This window comes from Lynx rufus, unplaced genomic scaffold (genome assembly GCF_022079265.1).
Source record: "Lynx rufus isolate CCGP_SWC_20201006 ecotype Redwood Valley unplaced genomic scaffold, mLynRuf1.p SCAF_2, whole genome shotgun sequence".
NCBI lineage: Eukaryota > Metazoa > Chordata > Mammalia > Carnivora > Felidae > Lynx > Lynx rufus.
In genome coordinates, this window is record NW_025814834.1 from 90,299,716 (window position 1) to 90,319,867 (window position 20,152).

Here is a 20,152-nt window from a genome sequence, read left to right on the forward strand (position 1 = left end):
ACAGGGTAGGGAGTAGAGCTATTTCTCAGGGTTTAGCACAGGGCCTGACACATTTATAATATTAGCAGTTTATTTTTAAAATCGCTTTTGGATTTTTGTGTTTATGAATCTGATATAATGAGTTTACTTTTTAAATTGTGTGGTAAACACTCCAGGCATAGATATGGGAAGAGTTTACATCATAGTGAAGCAATTAACTACCAGCTATGTTTTCAATCTAATATGCTTTCTCCTTTTTTGTATTTATATAGCATAATTAGTCCATTGTCATTTTCTTCATCATCTGCTGATCATTTCCCTTGTAAAGTGTTCAGCAGGGACACTTTGCTCCAACAATGATTTATGCTCTTAGAAACAAGAAAATTTTATTGTCACTGGAGTTACTTTGTCATCTGTATCAAAGGTTTGAAAATATCTGACAAGTCTCAGCACCTATGCTATCTTTATCAGCAATAAATGTAATGTATGCGGCATGTACACCTGCTAAGTAACTGATGTGCAAAATAAATTATTTCATATCTTTTCATTATTAAGAAGTAGCTAACAATCGAATAGATATAAAAGCACTAAATAACTTGATCAGCCAGATTACAGTTTTCGTAGAGAGACAAGCTGTGTCTGCCTTATTTGAATTTCTAGTACTTTCACACTGAATTTATATCAGAAGATTATTTGTATAGCATGTCAGTTATACTAATTGTATTCTAAAAATTCTCCTCAGATGCTTACACCCACATTTATATAACTTTTGAACTTATCACTAAGGGTTTATGATAATATACTCAGCAGAGAAATTGGAGTCTGGAAGCCTTTCTGCTCTGCCACTAACTCTGTGGCTTTGAAACTCACTTTTATTTTCTAAACTTAGTTTTTTTTTTTTTTCCATTTTGTGCAAGATAGCTTCCAAAGTTCTTTTGAGTTTTGAAGCTGTATGCTTTTCTTCCTTTAGTATCGAAGGAAATGACTTATCTATATAATGCCCCTATTTTTTATTTTCATTATAGAATCCAGATCAGTTTTCCAAAATATCCTGTGAAGGCTTCTTTGTTGTTGATTTGGCATGTTTAAATGAGACTTATGGAAAACCTGGTTAATTTTTCATGCATGGGGTTCCCTATCTACTTTAGATCTGGAGACATAGGCAATATCAGAAAAAGTTAATGTGAGAAAAACATTTTGGAAATACTGGAGGAAATTTCAAATTCAAATTTTCTTTCCAAATGGGTTATCTTCCAGGTATGATCATTTTGCTCTTCTTTTTAACAAAAAAGCTAACTATCATGCCAACATCTAAACATTGGTCTTTTACTTTATCCAGAAAAGATCAAAGTTAAGAAACAGCAAGAGAATGCAATCCCTCAGGACCTTGTCTCATAACTTAATTATGGTTTTCTCAAGAGAAAGTTTCATTTTGAGACATCCAGTGGCAAAAGATTCTGAGGCATACAGATGAGAGTTAAAAACAGACTTGCTATCCCATTCTTGATGACATTTGTATATGTATAAATAATTCATGATTATTATTCAGAAGTGGTTTTGCTGGCATTTCATGCTAGAAACATACATATTTTCATATGCACTGAAAAAATTTTTTTTCCAAAAAATCACTCAGTTCCTCTCCTCCCCTATTAAAACAGAGTAATTAGCAATGTTAGCAAAGTCTCTATAGAACAAGTGTTGTGTGGAATTACTGGGTGAATGATTTGAAGTACTTTATAACTTTATAACTTGTTATCACCTTAGATCAGCAACATCCAACCCTGCCTATAGAAAAGTGTGTCAAAGTCTGTGATGTCATTTCTGTTTAGCACATGATGAACACACTTGTGTTTAATTAGCATAAAGTCAAGTTAGAATATTAAAGGATAAATATATTCTGTTCAGACACCTCCAAATACATAAATTCAAAGTTTCTACTGCTGTTTCTTTTAAATATCTAAGTGTGTGTTTAAAAAATGCTCTCTGATTTTTAATGAAAATCATTTTGATTGTTATTTTCCATTATTAAATAAATTGAGCACTGATTAATAAGCTTATTAATTTCACTACAATTTCTTTTCCCTAAGAAGAAAACTGCTCGTGTGTAAACAGGAGGGTGAAATGGCTTCAGTATGGAAGAATGATAAGAGAAAAAGAGTTCTCTTTTATTTCTAAGTGAAGTATACATTGTTAGCCATGTACCTTGCACAAGTAACTTGACTTCCCAGGCCTTTATTGTTCATCTCTGTAATATGTGAACACTTGTTATTTCTTCGGTAGTAAGGGAGACAATGATATGGCCTAGTATTAAATAGTACAGGCCGTGGTATTAGATTGTCTAGGTTCAAGTTCAGTACTGGCTCTTTTGCCTGCAGGGTGATTTGGAGACAGTTCCTTATCCTCTCAGTGCCTCAACTTACTCATTGGCAAAAGGGTCCTATAGTAGCACCTGCCTTACACAGTTGTTAGAATTAATCGTTGAGTTAATTCAAGTACTTAGCATTAATTTCATTTAGTGCCTAACAACAAATAAGCAACCAGTAGCTGGTAATAATTATTATTGTTATAAATAGTAATATTAATACGGTTGTTTTTAAGATTAAGGGATAATGTATGTAAATATAATGCAAAGATGAAAAGAGAAAGTGCTATTGTCATCCTCACTAAACAATGGGGTGTTGAGAAATGAAGGGATCCTCCTGTTATGTGGCTTTTTCTCATTCCACTGAATAGTATTTTCTCTTATTCATAGCCTGAAGTTCACATTTTAGTATATAAAGTCTCAGAGCAGAACAAAATGCTGATACATATTTACACTTTCCATAGTTCTCCCAGTGGTCTCAGGAGGGATCTCTATATAGAAATATAAGAGCCTTCATGACGCCAAGCGTTCTTGATGTTACCCTTTAGCTAGAAACTGAGTGATTGTGTATAGCAGTAATCAAATGTGGGCCAAATTATTCACAATATTTATGCAGAAAATAGGCTTCATACGGATATTCCTTAAGTTTCTGTTATTCTTCCTTCCTCCTTCCTTCCTTTCTCCTATTATTGCGTGTGAGGCAGCTGTAAATACAGTTAATGAGTAGAGAAAACAAAAAGGGGTCTTTCATCATGCCAGATACCAGTTCTATTTAAAGAACACAAAGTAAACAAGAGATGATCTGTAGCAGTCATATCAATTCCTGGAATCCTACGTCATTGTGCAGATGAAACATATTCTATATAGGAGTTAAGCCAAGCAGTAAGTCATACTATTTGGCTTATATCCTATGTGGACTATGGTGAAGCATAATTAAATCAATAACTGGCAAATTACTTAAAATGGCAGGTAAATGCTGCAGGACATGAGCAAACATTTGCATAAACAAAAAGGCAGTTTTCAGTTATTTTTTAATGTTTATTTTTGAGAGAGAGAGAGAGAGGCAGAGGGGGAGGGGGACCGAGGATCCAATGTAGGCTCTGTGCTGACAGCAGCAAGCCCAATGTGGAGCTTGAACTCACGAACCATGAGATCATGACCTGAGCCAAAGTTGGGCACGTAGCTGACTGAGTCACCCAGGTGCCCCAAAAGGCAGTTTTTAAAAAGTGAAGTTCCTTGTGTCCTTTCAACTCTTACCCACCCAGTCATGTCCAATAATATTCCCCCTGTATTCTTCTTGTTTTATGAACTCTAGACTCTCTGGGGACAAAATTGAAGAATTAGAAATTTGTTAGAATACAATATAAAAGTCAAGAGTCAAAACCTAGACTTACTACTCAATTAATAAATAGCCCCATAGGTACAGAGTCACAAAATGTCTTAAGGTAAAAACATAAAATGACTTAGAGTTCCAACAACTGGAAAAGATTTGTTATTCTGTAATATGTAGATTCTTATGTCTTACTTTACTTTGATGTTGTATTTTTACTAAACAGTAAGCTATCTTTTGTCTTTTTATCAATTTGTTTCTGTAATGCCACTTTCTATTCATGATTTTAAAATAAATTTGAAAAATCATCATACTGTGTACCATAGATGCTTCATGAAACACTTTTTCGAAACTATTTATTGGCTTCCTATACAATTGCTTGGCTAACCTCCTTTTTCTTAATGCTACCTCATGCTATATGTCATATAAATTTAGAATGTAGTTGCATATAATCGAATAAGCCTGTGCTATTTTTCTGTCTCCAGAGCCTCAGACCTGCACATTGAAAGATTTTCTCTGTGCCAATGGGGACTGTGTTTCTTCGAGGTTCTGGTGTGATGGAGATTTTGACTGTGCAGATGGCTCCGATGAGGTAGGCAACTTTGTAAAACCAAACAAAAAAGAAAGTTTTTTAGAGTCACATTTATAATTATTATTATTCAATCCAGTGAGTCTGTCATGGACATCTCTGAAATACTCTTTTACTCCTGACACAGTGAGATAAGTAGTAGTATATCTAAGCTCTGTGCCGCACACACACGGTACGGGGAATAGTTCTTGTGCTACTATTGACAGTTAACTTTATAGTCTGTTTTACCTCAAGTGGTGAATAGCTGGGTTGGGAATAGGATGTTTGGAAACCCTATTCCCTATAGCTGATGCCCTTGCCATCTGTGAATTTGTTCATAAATTTGCTGCAGTATTTATAGTCAGGACTAATATTTTTATCCATTTTAAACAGTCTCTTCTCCCCAGTCTCTTTCTTCAATAGATACAGTCTTATAGATTCCGATGTGGGTCATCAATTTTCATGAAACCACAGGTTCAGCTTTGCTTAGATGATGAATCACAATCCATTTATAATAAGGTCTGTGTACACACAGCTTAAGTGAAAAAAGTGTAAAATATCTCTGGATAATTCTGTAAACTTAAAATTGTGTTAACACTTATAATACTTCACACAATTCATTATTTATGCAACTATGTATTTGTGTTTCAGCTGTTAATTACTCCATGGAGCTTTAAAAATAATACATGACACATGATTATATATATATTTTTTTTCAATCAAATCTAAACCGAACTCTAATCCTTTACTCTCTAGTATCACAGAAAAGTCCATCAAGAGTCACTTCATGGTTTTCTGTTAATGATTTTCCATGTTAAGATCAGGAACACAACACTGGTGACACCAAGCCTAGTCATAAATAAAGGAAAAATTAGTTTTCTTGTCCTCAGTGACCAGCATGCCTCCTTCCAGGGTACAATGACTCCCTAGAGCTCTGCTCCTCTGGTTGACACACATAAGCACCTACCCCTCATGAAGGTCCTTCCAATAACTATAGGTTTGCCTAGAGTGATTCTCTGCTGCTGTAGAGGTTTCTGTGTTTCAGGTCAAACATCATTAGCCATCCACCAATTTCCTACATCTTTGGGAGACACTGTAGGTCTCTACTATTTACAGAACCCATACAGACTACAGACTAGTTCTTTCCCAGTCTGCGGGTATTCGTATTAAGATTTGACAATTCTCCATTTTCACGCTATCTTGGAAAAGTCCCCAGTCACATTCAGGAGCCTAGATTTTGGAAACAAATGTATTTAACTTCTCACCCAAAGGCCAGAAAACCTAAACCTTGAGGTTGCAGAGGTCTCTTAGGAGAAGTTGAAACATAGCACTTATATGCATGGGGCTAGTCACAAACAAGTCCAAACAAAATTATTTTTTCAGTTTTTTTAATTCATAGGAGAGCTACATTCTTACTGCCCAACTACATTTTTACTTAGTATCAATTTATTCAAAAATTATACTAAATGTTTCCCAGTCAGACAAATACTTTTCACATAAACTCATCCATACCATGTAATAGTTTTTTTTTCTTTAAAACCTGTTTCACCACCCCTGTGTAATCTGTGAAACATCAAGAGGTGGAGATATACTGTTTAAGGCTTATAATTGCATCTTCCATGTTATTCACTAGACATCCAAGGTATATATACAGAATCAAACACTTATTTTCCAAAATCTTATTCAAGTGAAAGTAAATGTCCTTATTAACACCATTTATCTCATGCCCTAAGTTCATGGATGTAGTTCTTTGATGGTTGGATAGACCTCCATTACAGACATTTTCATGGTAATGCCCCTAGGGAACCAAAATAACTTTCTTAAAGGTGGTCTTTATAAGTAATGAAGTGTCTAACACTATAGGCAGTTGATTCCTCTTTTCTTTCTAAAGGTGAGAATTACAGGTTGAATTGACTAACAAACAAAGGAACAAACAAATGGCTAGACAACCAAATTACATACAGGGTACTCTCAACTTAGGAATAAAAAATAAAATTGTGAGGATTAGTTTTTGTAAGGATATTAACTGATCATATAATTAGCTTGTTCATTACGGCCAAAACAATAATAATAATAATAATAATAATAATAATAAATAATAATAATAATAAACACTCAGATCAGCATAATTGTGTATCACATCAGTGGCATACAGAGATTGAGTGATTAATTCCCAGAGAAGAAATATTTAAAGTGACTTTAAAATATAGTATTTGGACTCTACATCCAGTATAATGCATTGTAAGGACAAAAAGAAATGCAAAGGAATCTTAAACTGTGTTCATATGCTTGTTATTAATAATGTTGGTTTTGCTAATTTGAAACTCGTATACCCTGAGTAGGGTAGATCAAATGCTTAGTTATTTTCATATTATTAGCACTTAAAAGTTTGAAGTAAAAGAAAGGAGATACAAATGTAGGAACAAAAAATGTAAATAAAATTATGTAATATTAAATTCAAAAATATCAGTAGGAGATTTTGATTTATCTTTCTCTTTCTAAAAATATATAATTCTTAGCTCTGCCACTTAAAAATTCTAAAACTAGTGACATCTCAGCATTATAGACTATCCTTAACATTCATACAGTGGCCTCTAAATACCATTTTCCTATTAAAGGAAACAAAACTCCTTTGAGAAATGTCCACTTATAGGTCTGAGAAGGAAATTGACAAAATGAGTCACTACTATCTTGTTAAGCCAAAATAAGACTATTAGTATAGTGTCCCGAATACATAGGAGATAATTGAAGGGGTTTCTACTAATGAAAGAGACAGCTTGGACATCAGAAAGAAAAATGACTTTAATGGATTGAAATATAATAAGTGTATAAAAATACATGTGTGTATAATAATGCTTTTAAAAAACAAAAAGCTCATTAGTCACTTTAGATGTTCCGAAGGTATCCTTCTTAGGATTCAATCAGCCCAATTTGGAATGTGGGACATTCAGTAGAACAAATGACCTAGTGTCTGTCTGCAAGTAGGAAATAGCATTAGAAAAACAAACAAACAAACAAACAAACAAGCACACACACACACACACACACACACACACACACACACCCCTAGGAGAATGGGAAATAGTTATTCATTTAAAGAAACTCAAACCAAATTCAAAAGTATAGACTTCTTTTAGATCCTTATTTTACCAAACAATATTTTAAAAATGAGAAAATTTTAGGTATTGATAGGAAATAACTTTAGAGTAAGTCTAAGTTATTAGACTTTAGACTAATAACTTTAGGGATTTGGGCAAATTTTGTGATATTGCGAATGTTGTGATACTATTGTTGTTATGTATAACAACACTTAGGACTATAAATAAGTGTAATGGAGGATGTATGAAACATGAATAGTGAAGTGTTCGTCATTGTTAAACAAGCATGATGGGCACGTAGGTTCATTATTCTGTTCTTTCTTTACGCTTTTGAGTCTAAAATAATAATTAAGTAACCCCCAAATACAGACACACACACACACATACTCATCAACTGTACTGTAATTGATCCTTGATTGAAATCTTCTGATAATTGAAAAAATATCTACAAGTAATGTTTTCTGTATTGCTGCCAATACAGATACACCAGTGCCATTGGTTGTTGAGCTGTTTTACTTAAATTACTTTATTGCTGGATAACCTTTGATTAATTTCTACAAATATACTGAGCAGTTGTTATAATCATGGTGCAGTATTAGATATTTGGTTCACAGATACACACGGTGCCTATCATACAGACAAACATGACCCTTATTCTACTGGAACTGAGTTATGTGAAATTTTAATTTATATTCCTTGTTTTCTGCATATGCTACATCATTCATTAATTCATTCATTACATTGGCAGTTTTTATTGAATGCTTATTATGTCCCAGTTATAATACTGAACATGGTGGTAAGGTGGTGAACAAAACATATGAAATCCCTTTCTCATGACCAGTGCATGGACTGTTTCTCCGTCTTTTACAGCATTTACTATTACAGGATTTACACTGCAGATGCACTGCATTTCTAATTATCCTTACACAGGAAAAGCCTTTTCTTAAATAGTTCCATTTCTGTTTAAACTTCCTCTATAAATCCTTTCATAAAAACCTTGAGAATCCGTATGATTAAAATTACACTTATTTATTTTGACAGTCAATGCATTTTATTGCAATTGTTGGTTTAGGGGATGGTATTTCCTGTTAGTGTATGAGTTTAAAAAATACATGGAATAAATCTTAGTTTCCTTTGGATTCTTATTTAAGAAACTCTGGTACCTGGTAACCCCTCAATACTTGAGAAAAGGGAAGAAGAAAGGCAGTAAGAAGAAAATGAATTATATAGTGGGCAGTCTAATTAAAGTACCATTGGCAAAGAGAAAATTACAGGAACTTAGAATGTAAACTCCCTTTCTTTACATGGGGATGACACTGCGAAGAAGCAGGGAGTAGCAGATCCACATGGTTCGCTTAGTGAGAGTTTCATAAGCTGTGACTGTTACACCTTTTGTCAAAGCAACAGGCAAGTATCTTTTGGCAAGAATAGAAATTACTTACAGAAAAATGTCATCCCAGCAAGACGTTTCATTGGAGCATCCCATATCAACAGGACTGGTCAGACCCAAGGAAGTTTAATTTCTACTGGCTCCCTTTTATTGATCTCATATAAAGAATCGAAAGGTTTCCCAAAGGTATAGCTACTGTCTTGTTTGACTTCCAAATAAAATCTATATGCAAACTAGCAGACATGACAATTGTGACAGTTCCTGTCACGGTTCTTTAGCAACAAATGTTGGAAGAGAGAAAGATTATGAACAGCAACTAGTTTGTGAAAGGACGGAGGAAGAGGTGTGAAAAGAAGGATAAAGGAAGGACACTACAGGAAGTTTTTGCCAACACAAAACAGATTTGCCTTCATTCTTCTTTGTTTCACTTTCATCCTGCTACCCCATTCCCAATGAACTGGATGTACTTGTTAGAGATAATTTTAACCCTTTATTTCCTCCACGATCTTTATTGTCACCTATAATTATTAAAATTACATGACCTCCTGTCTATTGGAAAATGATCTCCTCGGAGTAATTGATGTGATGGAACCATAGAATCTATGTTCTTTTCTCATTTCTCTGTAAGTCATCATAAGACTTACAGAGACAAATGAAAATAGAAAATTGTTATAGTTTTGTTATATAGCCGTGGGCTTAAATGACCATCTGGGCTTCTTATTTGTGGCAGTGTAAAAATTTAATGTTAACTGTGTTGTGTGGTTTTTGACAGAGAAATTGTGAAACAAGTTGTTCCAAAGATCAGTTCCAGTGTTCCAATGGCCAGTGTATATCAGCAAAGTGGAAATGTGATGGCCATGAAGACTGTAAATATGGAGAAGATGAGAAAAACTGTGAGCCAGGTAAAATGATTGAGGTGGTGGTTAATGTAGCTGATATTTTAACTTGGTATAAAACCATTTTAAGCAGTAATTAGGAGAAAACAATGGCAAATGCACACACATACTGCCTATGTTTTAGATATAAGATTTTAGATATGCTTATAGGTGAATTAAATAGTGTACCCTTTATATGTTTTGAATGTGTTTTAGCGTAGGATAATTACTATGTTTGGGATCCAAGCATTACTCCCAAATTTGATTTTCTGGTTTCTCCGTCTTTCCACCCCATTTGGAATTGTTCCTCCAAGATGGAAAAGTGATATATGTTGAAACTGTAAGTGCAATAAAAGTCAGGTTTTCAGTTATGGACATTAAGGTTATGGAAAAGAATGCAGTAGTTTCAACATGAAACCAGCTGAGAAAAAGCATAAGTATATTATTTCTATTTGCATTTTGGTCCAAAATAAAAATAAAATTAGGAAGCAAGACCAGAGTACGGGGAAAAAACACCCAATTTATTGTGCGTTTTTATCCCCTAAATATAGCCTTAGAAATATGGCCATTAAAACTTAATTTTTTTATACTTAGGTATTTTAATAGCATCATCTTACCAAAAAAACAATTACTGGGAGAAAATCATGCTATGATCTATGTACAACCACAAAAGCATTACTTTGAGAGCCTAGGTGACAGTAGCAGATACAGGACACACATGTTGCTGCCCGTGGTCGATATTGCTAATTGATCTTTTTTCTTACTGAATATTAGACCTATCTTCAGACTCCATATGAATACAGATCTCTAGGCAAACACTGCCAATTAAAAGGAATTAAAGCTCTAAGAAAAAGCTTCTGAGCATCCTTGGAGTAAGCAAAGCCATTATATAAGTACATTTGGCTACCAGAGATTTGAAGGCAAGCCTAGCTAACTCAAACCCAGAGACTAAGGCAGCAATCATAATTACTATGTCAATTAATTAGATTAGGTACTGATAGTAGTTTAAATATCCACATGCGGGGCGCCTGGGTGGCGCAGTCGGTTAAGCGTCCGACTTCAGCCAGGTCACGATCTCGCGGTCCGTGAGTTCGAGCCCCGCGTCGGGCTCTGGGCTGATGGCTCAGAGCCTGGAGCCTGTTTCCGATTCTGTGTCTCCCTCTCTCTCTGCCCCCTCCCCCATTCATGCTCTGTCTCTCTCTGTCCCAAAAATAAATAAACATTGAAAAAAAAATTTTAAATATCCACATGCTATTTTTATTTTCTATGTCATAAAAGAATACTTCAGATTCTATAGACTCAGTTAATTATGTATATATTCATGTTTAAGACCCCAAAACAAAAATACTTCTCAGAACTTATGCAAATATGACATTTATGTCAACACAGCCAGCTAGATATCATGGGGTCTATGAGACCATGCCAAGATTTCTACTTTTAGCTTTATATAATGCATATAGAAATCAACATTCCCAAGGGTCACTAAGTCTCACTACAGTTTTAAAAACAACTTGAAGCCTTTGTTTTTAAATAATTTAATTTAAAATTATGAAAAATTCATTTAACTGTTCAAAATTAAAGAGAAGGAGGATATAGAGGGTTTTTTTTTCTTCCTTTCTGTCTTTAGTGAGTTAAAAACTTACTGAACAGCCTATTACATCATTGAGATATATTTTATGAAATGCAATAATATTATGAAACACATTTTAAATAAATGTTTAATATCAGATATTAAGTACAGTTTAAATATAAACTATTTTCATTACTGTCTATGAATTTTTTATATGCTTATATATGTTTTTATCTATCAAAGCAATCATTCATTTTAGTGAATTTAAATCTTAACTTTATAATTATATTCAGATTCTCCTACGTGCTCATCAAGTGAATATATATGTGCCAGCCGAGGATGTATTTCAGCATCTTTGAAATGTAATGGAGAATATGATTGTGCTGATGGTTCAGATGAGGTAAAATCTATCATTTGATTAAAATCTCTGAATTACATGAATTAGGTTCGGGAAAGCAAATGTAATAAAAATAGAGTAAAGAGAGAATCTTGATTCTTAGCCGTCTAAAATCTTAGGACAAGTACATTGAATATAGTAATTGCAGCAAATACCCGAATCTGCGTGCTGTTCATATACTAAATCTTATTGTCATTTGTAGGGGTTATATTCATTAAGTCAAAATAAAAGAAAGCCCACAGTGTAATAAATCTCCGGTATTGTCAGCTGCATGTTTGTTTTTCCTGTGACTATATCATTATCATTAATGAAAACTGCAGTGCCTATTTGTATTTGAACAGATGGACTGTGTGACTGAGTGTAAGGAAGATCAGTTTCGATGCAGAAATAAAGCCCACTGTATTCCAATTAGATGGCTTTGTGATGGCATTCATGACTGTGTGGATGGCAGTGATGAACAGAACTGTGACAGAGGTAAGGGGTGTGTGTGTGTGTGTGTGTGTGTGTGTGTGTGTGTGTGTGTGTAAATAAGAGAGTGGCGGTTAAAATACTGTGTCAAGTCAATAGTGTGCTAGAGGCAAAAAATAGGATCATTAAATGATTCTCTTTACCCATTCTTATTTCATTACATAATATCCTGTTCTGGGTAAGCAAAATCTGGATAATTTCCAGATAGAGTGCAGTGTTAGTTTTCATATGACAAAGGTAACCAAAGTGCAGGTTTTTATTGCATCCTATCACAAGCATGGCTTTGGACTAGATGCTGGGTCAGGGATAGGGGCAGAAGGATACAGGGAACATAACCGCTTGTAGCCATTACTACAGAAGTATTTTTGGTGTGCATTTCTCTTCCATGTTGCCTGCCTTACTATGAAAGAATAATAACATATGGCATACCATATTACACATACACATACTGATACACAGCTGCAGGTCGTGCCCCAAATTTCCCTTTTGCCATATGGTTAAGAAAATGACCTACATTTTTTGTCAGTTTGGAAGACAACTTTTAATTTTGCAGTACATTATTTTTAGCTATGTTAAAATATTTCCTGACAGATAACAACTTTTTAATTGTAATTCACCACATAAAAGCAGCAATTATTCCTACTTTAGAGTCAATGAAGGGAAAGCAAAAAAAAAAAATTGTGGGGCAAAGCTTAAAATGATCACAAATTCCATAATTCTTATTATTTTAATAATGTTAAATACATTGTTTAAATGCAAAATTTTTTTTAACCTGCTTACAAAAGTCTCTCAAGGAGTGCACCTGGATGGCTCTGTGGGTTAAGCATCCGACTCCTGATTGGGCTCAGGTCATGATCTCACAGTTCACGAGATGGAGCCCCGCATCAGGCTCTGCACTGACAGTGCAAAACAGCCTGCTTGCTTGGGATTCTCCCTCTCACTCTTTTCTCCTCCCCTGCTCACGCTCTTGCATGCTCTCTCTTTCTCTCAAAATAAATACATTAACATTAAAAAAAATTAAAGTCTCTTGATGTACTTTACATTATGGAATATTTGGAGTATCATCAACAGAAATGATACTAGATACTGATGTAGGCTGCAAGGCATTTGAACGTGTGCTCAGGGTTTATATAGTTTAAATATACTTTTGCAACAACATGAATGAGCTAGATAGTATAATGCTAAGCAAAATAAGTCAGTCAGGGAAAGACAAATACCATATGACTTTATTCATATTTAGAATTCAAGAAATAGAACAAATGAACAAAAGGGGGAGAAAAAGAGAGACAATCAAACCAAGAAACATACTCTTAACTATAGAGAACAAACTGATAATTACCAGAGGGGAGTGGGGGGGGGGGGCAGGGGGGTCAAGTAGGTGATGGGGATTAAGGAGGGCACTTGTTGTAAGGAACCCTGGGTATTGTATGGAAGTGTTAAATCATTACATTGTACACATGAAACTAATGTAACACTGTATGTTAACTAACTGGAATTTGAATAAAAGCTTTTTTTAAAAAAGAAAATAATAAAATTTTACTTCTATAAATATCTAGTCATTCGAAGAAAAAATGCCCTCCATTTCCTTTAATATTAGATCAAACCTTTATGATTTGCTAAGATCTCCATCTCAAATCTGATAAAGTGTTGTAATATTCAGGAGAAGAAATCCTAGTTCTCATTTGGAATCTGCAGTGCATTATATAGAGCCATAAAAGGTTAGACTTCCTTAGTAGCTGTTTCTACTTTTGGTTAAGTTCTCACATTCACATTCCAATTTAGAGACATCAAACATTGTAGACATTCTGGCACCAAAAGGTCTTAAATACAGTCATATTCTAAGACTTCGGGACAATTAAGTTACTCATCATTTTCCATTTTCTAGCTATTAAGCTCCATTCCCTTAATTTCAGTCTCTATCACCAGTCTGGCTATTTCTCTCATTGCTTCCTGCCCTGCCTGGGCATATATACTACCATGTAAGTCAACTCCAATACATTCTGCTCACTGCTGCCAGGTTCATCTTATTGAAGTGTAACTCTGACTATGTAAATATTTACTTGAAGCTCCTTTCTGGTTACTTACAAATATGGCAGTCAGTGTTACAAGAGAATGATCCTGTTTTATCTTCCTACTCTTATACTCTATTATTTCTCTTTATGTATCATACATCCTAGCCAAATCAAAGAATAAATCTAGCAACATCTTCCATGCTTTTCAACATCTTGCCGGATTCCTCTACTATTTCTGCCATCTCAATAACTTTGCCAATAAGAATTATATCTCTCCTTTTAAGTCCATTCAGTTGTTACTGTCTTCAACCAAATCTCAGTCTCTTCTGGAGTTTCCCTAGAAGCCCTTTGATTACATACTTGTTATTATATTCTTCTTTCTAATATAATTACTTCTGTATTAGTTGACTGTTTCCCCTGTTGGAATGTGAGTTTCTTAATGTAAAAAATTAGGTATGCAAACAGAATGAGGAAATAGATTCCAGGTAGTGGGATCATTATGCACAAAGTCTCATAGGTGAGAGAAAGTTTAAGTGTTTGGGAACTATAAGTTAGTGAAGATTCATGCTATAGAATTTAGTTCCAATTTTAAGCATAATGAGAAGTTTTCCAAAGCTTTTAAGGAGTCTTCAAATGTTGTTGTTGTTTTTTTTTTTTCAAAAGGAGATGGTGGTAGAATTTGCACTATGTATTAGACACAGAGAATTACTGAAATGAGAATCAAGAGATCTAATTCCTTGTCTTACCTGTAGGAAAGTTTCTGTGCTCATTTATTATACTAACAAATCCAATCACAGTGAGATGTCTCCAAGACCTGTAAGAATATCTGGAAAATAAGTGAATGTGCATGTGTGTGTGTGTGTGTGTGAGGGCAATCCTGTCAGGATTTATCTTTTTTTTTAATATTAAAATTTCATTAGAAATGTTTGTTTGAACAAAGAATTCAAGGTTAAAAAACAAACCTTACAGTTAAAAAAAAAAGCAGTATAGAATTTGAAATCTGACTTGCCTTTTAGATTTAAAATGACCCTACTAAAAGTTTAAGCCTACTGATTAAAAAAGAGTTGAGGACCTTTAATTCAATCATTTAGAAATGTGTCAAAGCTCTCCTTCCCTCCACACTAATATTTCTAACTTTTCTTATGTTTCTTTGCTGCTAGATAAATTCCAGTGAATTATCTTGATGGTTAAAATATTTGATCCTGTATGGATGTACCTTAAAGCATGATCAAGTTCAGATTTCTAGTATTTTACTTCCAGGAAGTGGTTTAGGTATTGGATAGATGTACTTCAAGGCACTGAGGAAATGAAATGCCAAAATAAATCTCTCTGCTATTAAATCAGCCTTCCATTCATCCCAAAACCTGACACATGAACTAAGTGTTGGGGGCTGGAAGGCAAGATGCAGGACAAACATGAAACATTTTCCAAGTGAATCCATTTTACTGGTTTACTTTAAAAAGACGAACCCCCAAATACTGTGGAATTAAAAGCAACGTTCATATTTTTAAAGATAAAACACGGAAACTTGGTGGGTTTTGTTTTTTGTTTTGTTTTGTTTTGTTTTTTGGGTTTTTTTTTTGGCTTGAGCTCCCAAACTTTGCTTTCCTTAGCAATTTTAGTGGGCAAGATTGAGAATTATTCTTTTTAGTTATCATCAGCTCAAAAATGTGTTAACTATTTATGAAAATTATAAAATATTTTCATATGTTAAACCTTCCCTCCACCCAAATTAAAATGGGAACTCTAGATGTTTATTTTCTGTGATGACGTGCCTGGTCAGATTTCTATGAACCTGCCAAAAGCTTATTTATTTATTTATTTATTTACTTATTTATTTATTTATATCTTCTAATAACCTCCTGTTGTGCTGAATAAGAACATGACTAAAGACTAGGAAACTGGAATTTTGATACAGCTAATCTCTTTAAATTATCTCTTTAAATCTCCTTTTTTGCTTATATGTGCCTCATGCCATTTCAAAATAAGCATTTTATGTTAGACTCAGGGTATCATGGTAGCCCCATGATGCATTTTTTAATGCAAATTCTTCATGGTATAATAGCAAGGCTTTAGTAAGTTATTACAAAACCTTTGCCTTACTATTACAACTGTGATTTCATTTATATTTCTCTTCTTCTTCATAAAAATAGTAATATGCCCAACACTTTTATGGGGCAAATTATAATATTATCTAATATGATACCTTTGGGAAATCATTTTTTTTTCTTTTTAACAAGACTGATGTGCTACAAATAGAATTTTTAAAAGAATCAGAGGATGTCAAGAGTTCACAAATTTTGTTTGAATATAATCCATTGTAAAATGGAACATGCAATGAGATTTAGTCTTGAGAATCTTTATTCTGAACGAATATAACTTTCACATTCTATGAATTTTGATATTAAATTAAGCACTTACTTTGTATCGGTATTCATATTTAAGTTTCTTCAGTATTAAACACCGTACATGTTATCTTTTTATTGTTTTCAGATAGTTGTTAAATATATTTTCTTGCATGGGTTTTGATACTTGAAATTACTGTTAGAATTAGGGCATTTTAGATTTGAGTATTGCAGAAGTTGAAAGAAAGGGGCACCCCAGTGTCAGATACTATGTTGTCAGTCTCACATGGTGATACTCACCATCGTGGACTTACCATGGACTTATGTTTTTCCCTATTATACAGTTTGTTAGTCCTCAGAGATGCCAATGTAGGTTGTGCCAGTTCTTAAACATTTTTGCAGGAAACTCTTAGAACTGTTCAGATTGACATCACTACAAAGTCTTGATCTCAGCTTCAACTATTACTTAAGATTCTAAGCAATCATCCTATATTTCTCTAATCATCTGTATACCATTAACCATATCAAGTTTTTATTTATTTTTTTTAATAAAAATATTTAAAAAATGTATGCACACACAGGGGCAGGAAAGGGGCAGAGAGAGGCAGAGAGAATCTGATGGCACAGAGCCTGATGCAGGGCTCGATCTCAGAAATCATGAGAGCATGACCTGAGCTGAAATCAAGAGTCAGACTTTTAACCAACTGAGCCACTCAGGCACACCAAACATACGAAGTTTTTAACAAGTTGAATTTCCTCCTCGCCTTTACTTCACAGAAATAATAAAAATTTTGAGCTTTTTTCAATATCTGTTCACCAAATTAACAAATCTACCTATAGCTGTGCCTAGCCTAGCCTTTCCCTCTTCCTTCCTCTTGAAATGGAAGACCTATTACACCTTTAGTATAAGGTAGATACTTTAGATCTCAAATCCTTCACACTTCCTGGATTCTCAAGGACTTTGTTATATTAATTACCTTTTCTCTCTTCTGTATCCTCAAGCTTACTCTGTCTACTGAATTATTTTCAGAAGCACTTGAGTATATCAGATATCAGTTTTACTCCACAGAAGCTACTAGGCTGTTAATCACCTAGCCTTCTCCTCTCCTCCTTCCCTTCAAGGGCAAACTCCTAGAAAGGGATGGATGGTTACGGTACCTACTACTTCTTCGTCTAATATTAACCAACCACAAACATTTCATTAAATTCACCACCACTTCATTGGACCTCCTCTCTTAGCATTATATACATGTGCTAACTACTACCTTCTTGTTGAGACACTTTTTAGGTATTTCTCCAACCACTCTGGCTAACTAGCCTCAGCCTCTTTTGCAGACACCCCTTTATCCAATCTTTAAATGCTGATCTCTGTTTTGTTCTAAATTCCAAATAACAACTACATTCTGATCATCCCTAGTTGTCTATTTACAGCTTAGAACCTATCCTATATTTCAACACATTTATCCACTATCCTACTAAATATCACTATATGCTTGTCCTACTAGTACTTCACATGAATTGTGTCATTATTTCTAGTAAGCTTGCTCTTCCTGCTGTATTCCTTTATTTATGTTTTTTTTTTTGCACAACACCGACAGTCACCAAATGCCCCAGATAAGCCAAAAATTGAGTGCTGTGTTTGACTACTCACTCTCCTCACCACCCTCATCTATTTAGCCATCAGATCCTGAGGATTCTACTTCCCGAAGCACTTTCAACAGTTCAACAGAAGCTAGTTCGAAATCGAGTTCTGTACTTCCGCAATACCTCTTCAAACTGGTCTTTTTGCTCCAGCCTTGGCTTTACTCTCACTACCTTCATTTCCAAGTTCTCCACACTGTAGCTACTGTTATTACACTAAAATCCAAATCTTGTTCTGTCATTTGTTAAGTTAAATCTTTGCTACTGTAAGTTAATTATTAAAGATGTGTATGCGAGTCAAAACTCAACAAGATGAGCTGTTTGACCTTCACAGACCCAGCCTTATTATTCCCTCCAAAATTGTTACTATTTTGGTTCCTTTGTATGTGATAAATATACTTAATTTTGAGTGAGTATATCCTTGCATTCTTCATGCTTTCTGTTGAATTGTGAAAAGAGAAAAAATGCAAACGTTTACAAAATGCACAAAAAAGTCACTACACTATTGCACAGTTTTTACCAGGATGACTATAATATTTCACCACATCACCAACTTCTGTTATAAACTTAATTAGTTTTCTGTGACTTCAAAACTTTTTATTGGTTATTCTCTCTTTTAGCAATTCAGTTTGTCAGTTTCCAGATACAGCTGAATTATCTAAAATTTTTAAAAGTGTCTTTTCTTTCCAAAACAACACAATTTTTATAATGAAAACTAATACTATTTAAAACCTAAGTTTCTCTACAGTAACATAAAAATTATGTGAAATATAAGATAATTTATACTTAAGAAAACTTCCTTCTACCATCTTATCAGTATTTTCTAAAGGAACTATGATATGCCTTGGTAATATCAGATTGTTTTGAAAAGTCAACTAAACATGAGTAACTAAAAAAAAAAATCTTGGATACTGCTTGTCCCTAGTACTATACAGGAAAAAAGTGTAAGGAAATGAGAAACTAGATACTATGCTAAGAATTACAAGAATATGTGTCCTGCTGACTGGCATTAATTATGCTACATTTCTGTGTCTTTTTTTCTGTTTTGTTTCAAAATAAAGGAGGAAATATATGTAGAGCAGATGAGTTTCTCTGCAATAATTCCCTTTGCAAACTACATTTCTGGGTGTGTGATGGAGAAGACGACTGTGGAGACAACTCAGATGAAGCCCCTGATATGTGTGGTATGGCATTTCACATGGGTCTAGATTTTACTCTCATCTCTGAATCAAATGCACTGGCATGAATCAATGAAGTGGTGAGGTGAACCACAAAGTCTGCCATCCTGTGGTTAGGTAGATAAAGTAAAACCACAGATACAGCTTTTGTTCAGGTAATAAGAGATTACCCTGTCCAACAGCTGATGAATTTACAGAGAACCCTCTTAAATCTGAACTTGCACATGTCAACACTACTCAAAGATAGTAATGGTCTGAACTGTAGAAGTTTCATACGAAGACTTCGGCTTTGTACCAAAGTGGTCCTTTAGGCTAAATCATGTTTCTTTTTGGACAGATAACCACATGGGAAAAATGTGAATAATAAAATCATGTAGCTCCACAAGTTACCCACTACTGAGACCAAGGTTGTTCAGAGAAGGAAGATCTATATGAAGATAATATGTGAATATATTAATATATTTAACATGTAAATATATCATTATATTTTAATATTTAAATATATTAAAATATATATTATTTATACATATATATTCTATGTTATAAATATAAATATATTAATAGATTTTTATATATATTTAGATGTAGGCAGGGAACTGAAATTAGGAGTTATTTAATATTTTAATCTGAAAATCCTAAAAAAGTTATTGTTTCTTCAAATTCAAGTTACTCTTAACTGATAATTGTCAAGAGCGTACTTACGCAACCAACAACTATCAACGTCCAATTTTCTTATATGTAGCAGAAATTTTTAGCCCTTATTATTATTATTTGTATCTAATCTCAGCAAAAATGTATTTTACCACTAATTTAAAGAAAAATACTACTACTTTGGATACAATTAAATAGCACATCAGGTGAATTAAAGAAAACATAGACTGAGTGAGTATACATACTCAAATTCTTTGTTCTGTTTGGTGCACCAGGTTAAACCAATAT

The 20,152-nt window shown here is 33.9% G+C and overlaps 1 protein-coding gene across 1 annotated transcript in view; it reads left to right on the forward strand.

Moving 5' to 3' along the window:
* Window positions 1-20,152, forward strand: part of LRP1B (LDL receptor related protein 1B) — a 1,918,909-nt gene that overhangs the window by 1,758,261 nt on the left and 140,496 nt on the right. The window contains exons 68-72 of the mRNA XM_047084146.1: window positions 4,157-4,263; window positions 9,500-9,629; window positions 11,466-11,572; window positions 11,911-12,043; window positions 19,097-19,219. Coding sequence (XP_046940102.1) covers window positions 4,157-4,263; window positions 9,500-9,629; window positions 11,466-11,572; window positions 11,911-12,043; window positions 19,097-19,219 — 600 coding nt within the window. The remainder of the gene's footprint in view (window positions 1-4,156; window positions 4,264-9,499; window positions 9,630-11,465; window positions 11,573-11,910; window positions 12,044-19,096; window positions 19,220-20,152) is intronic.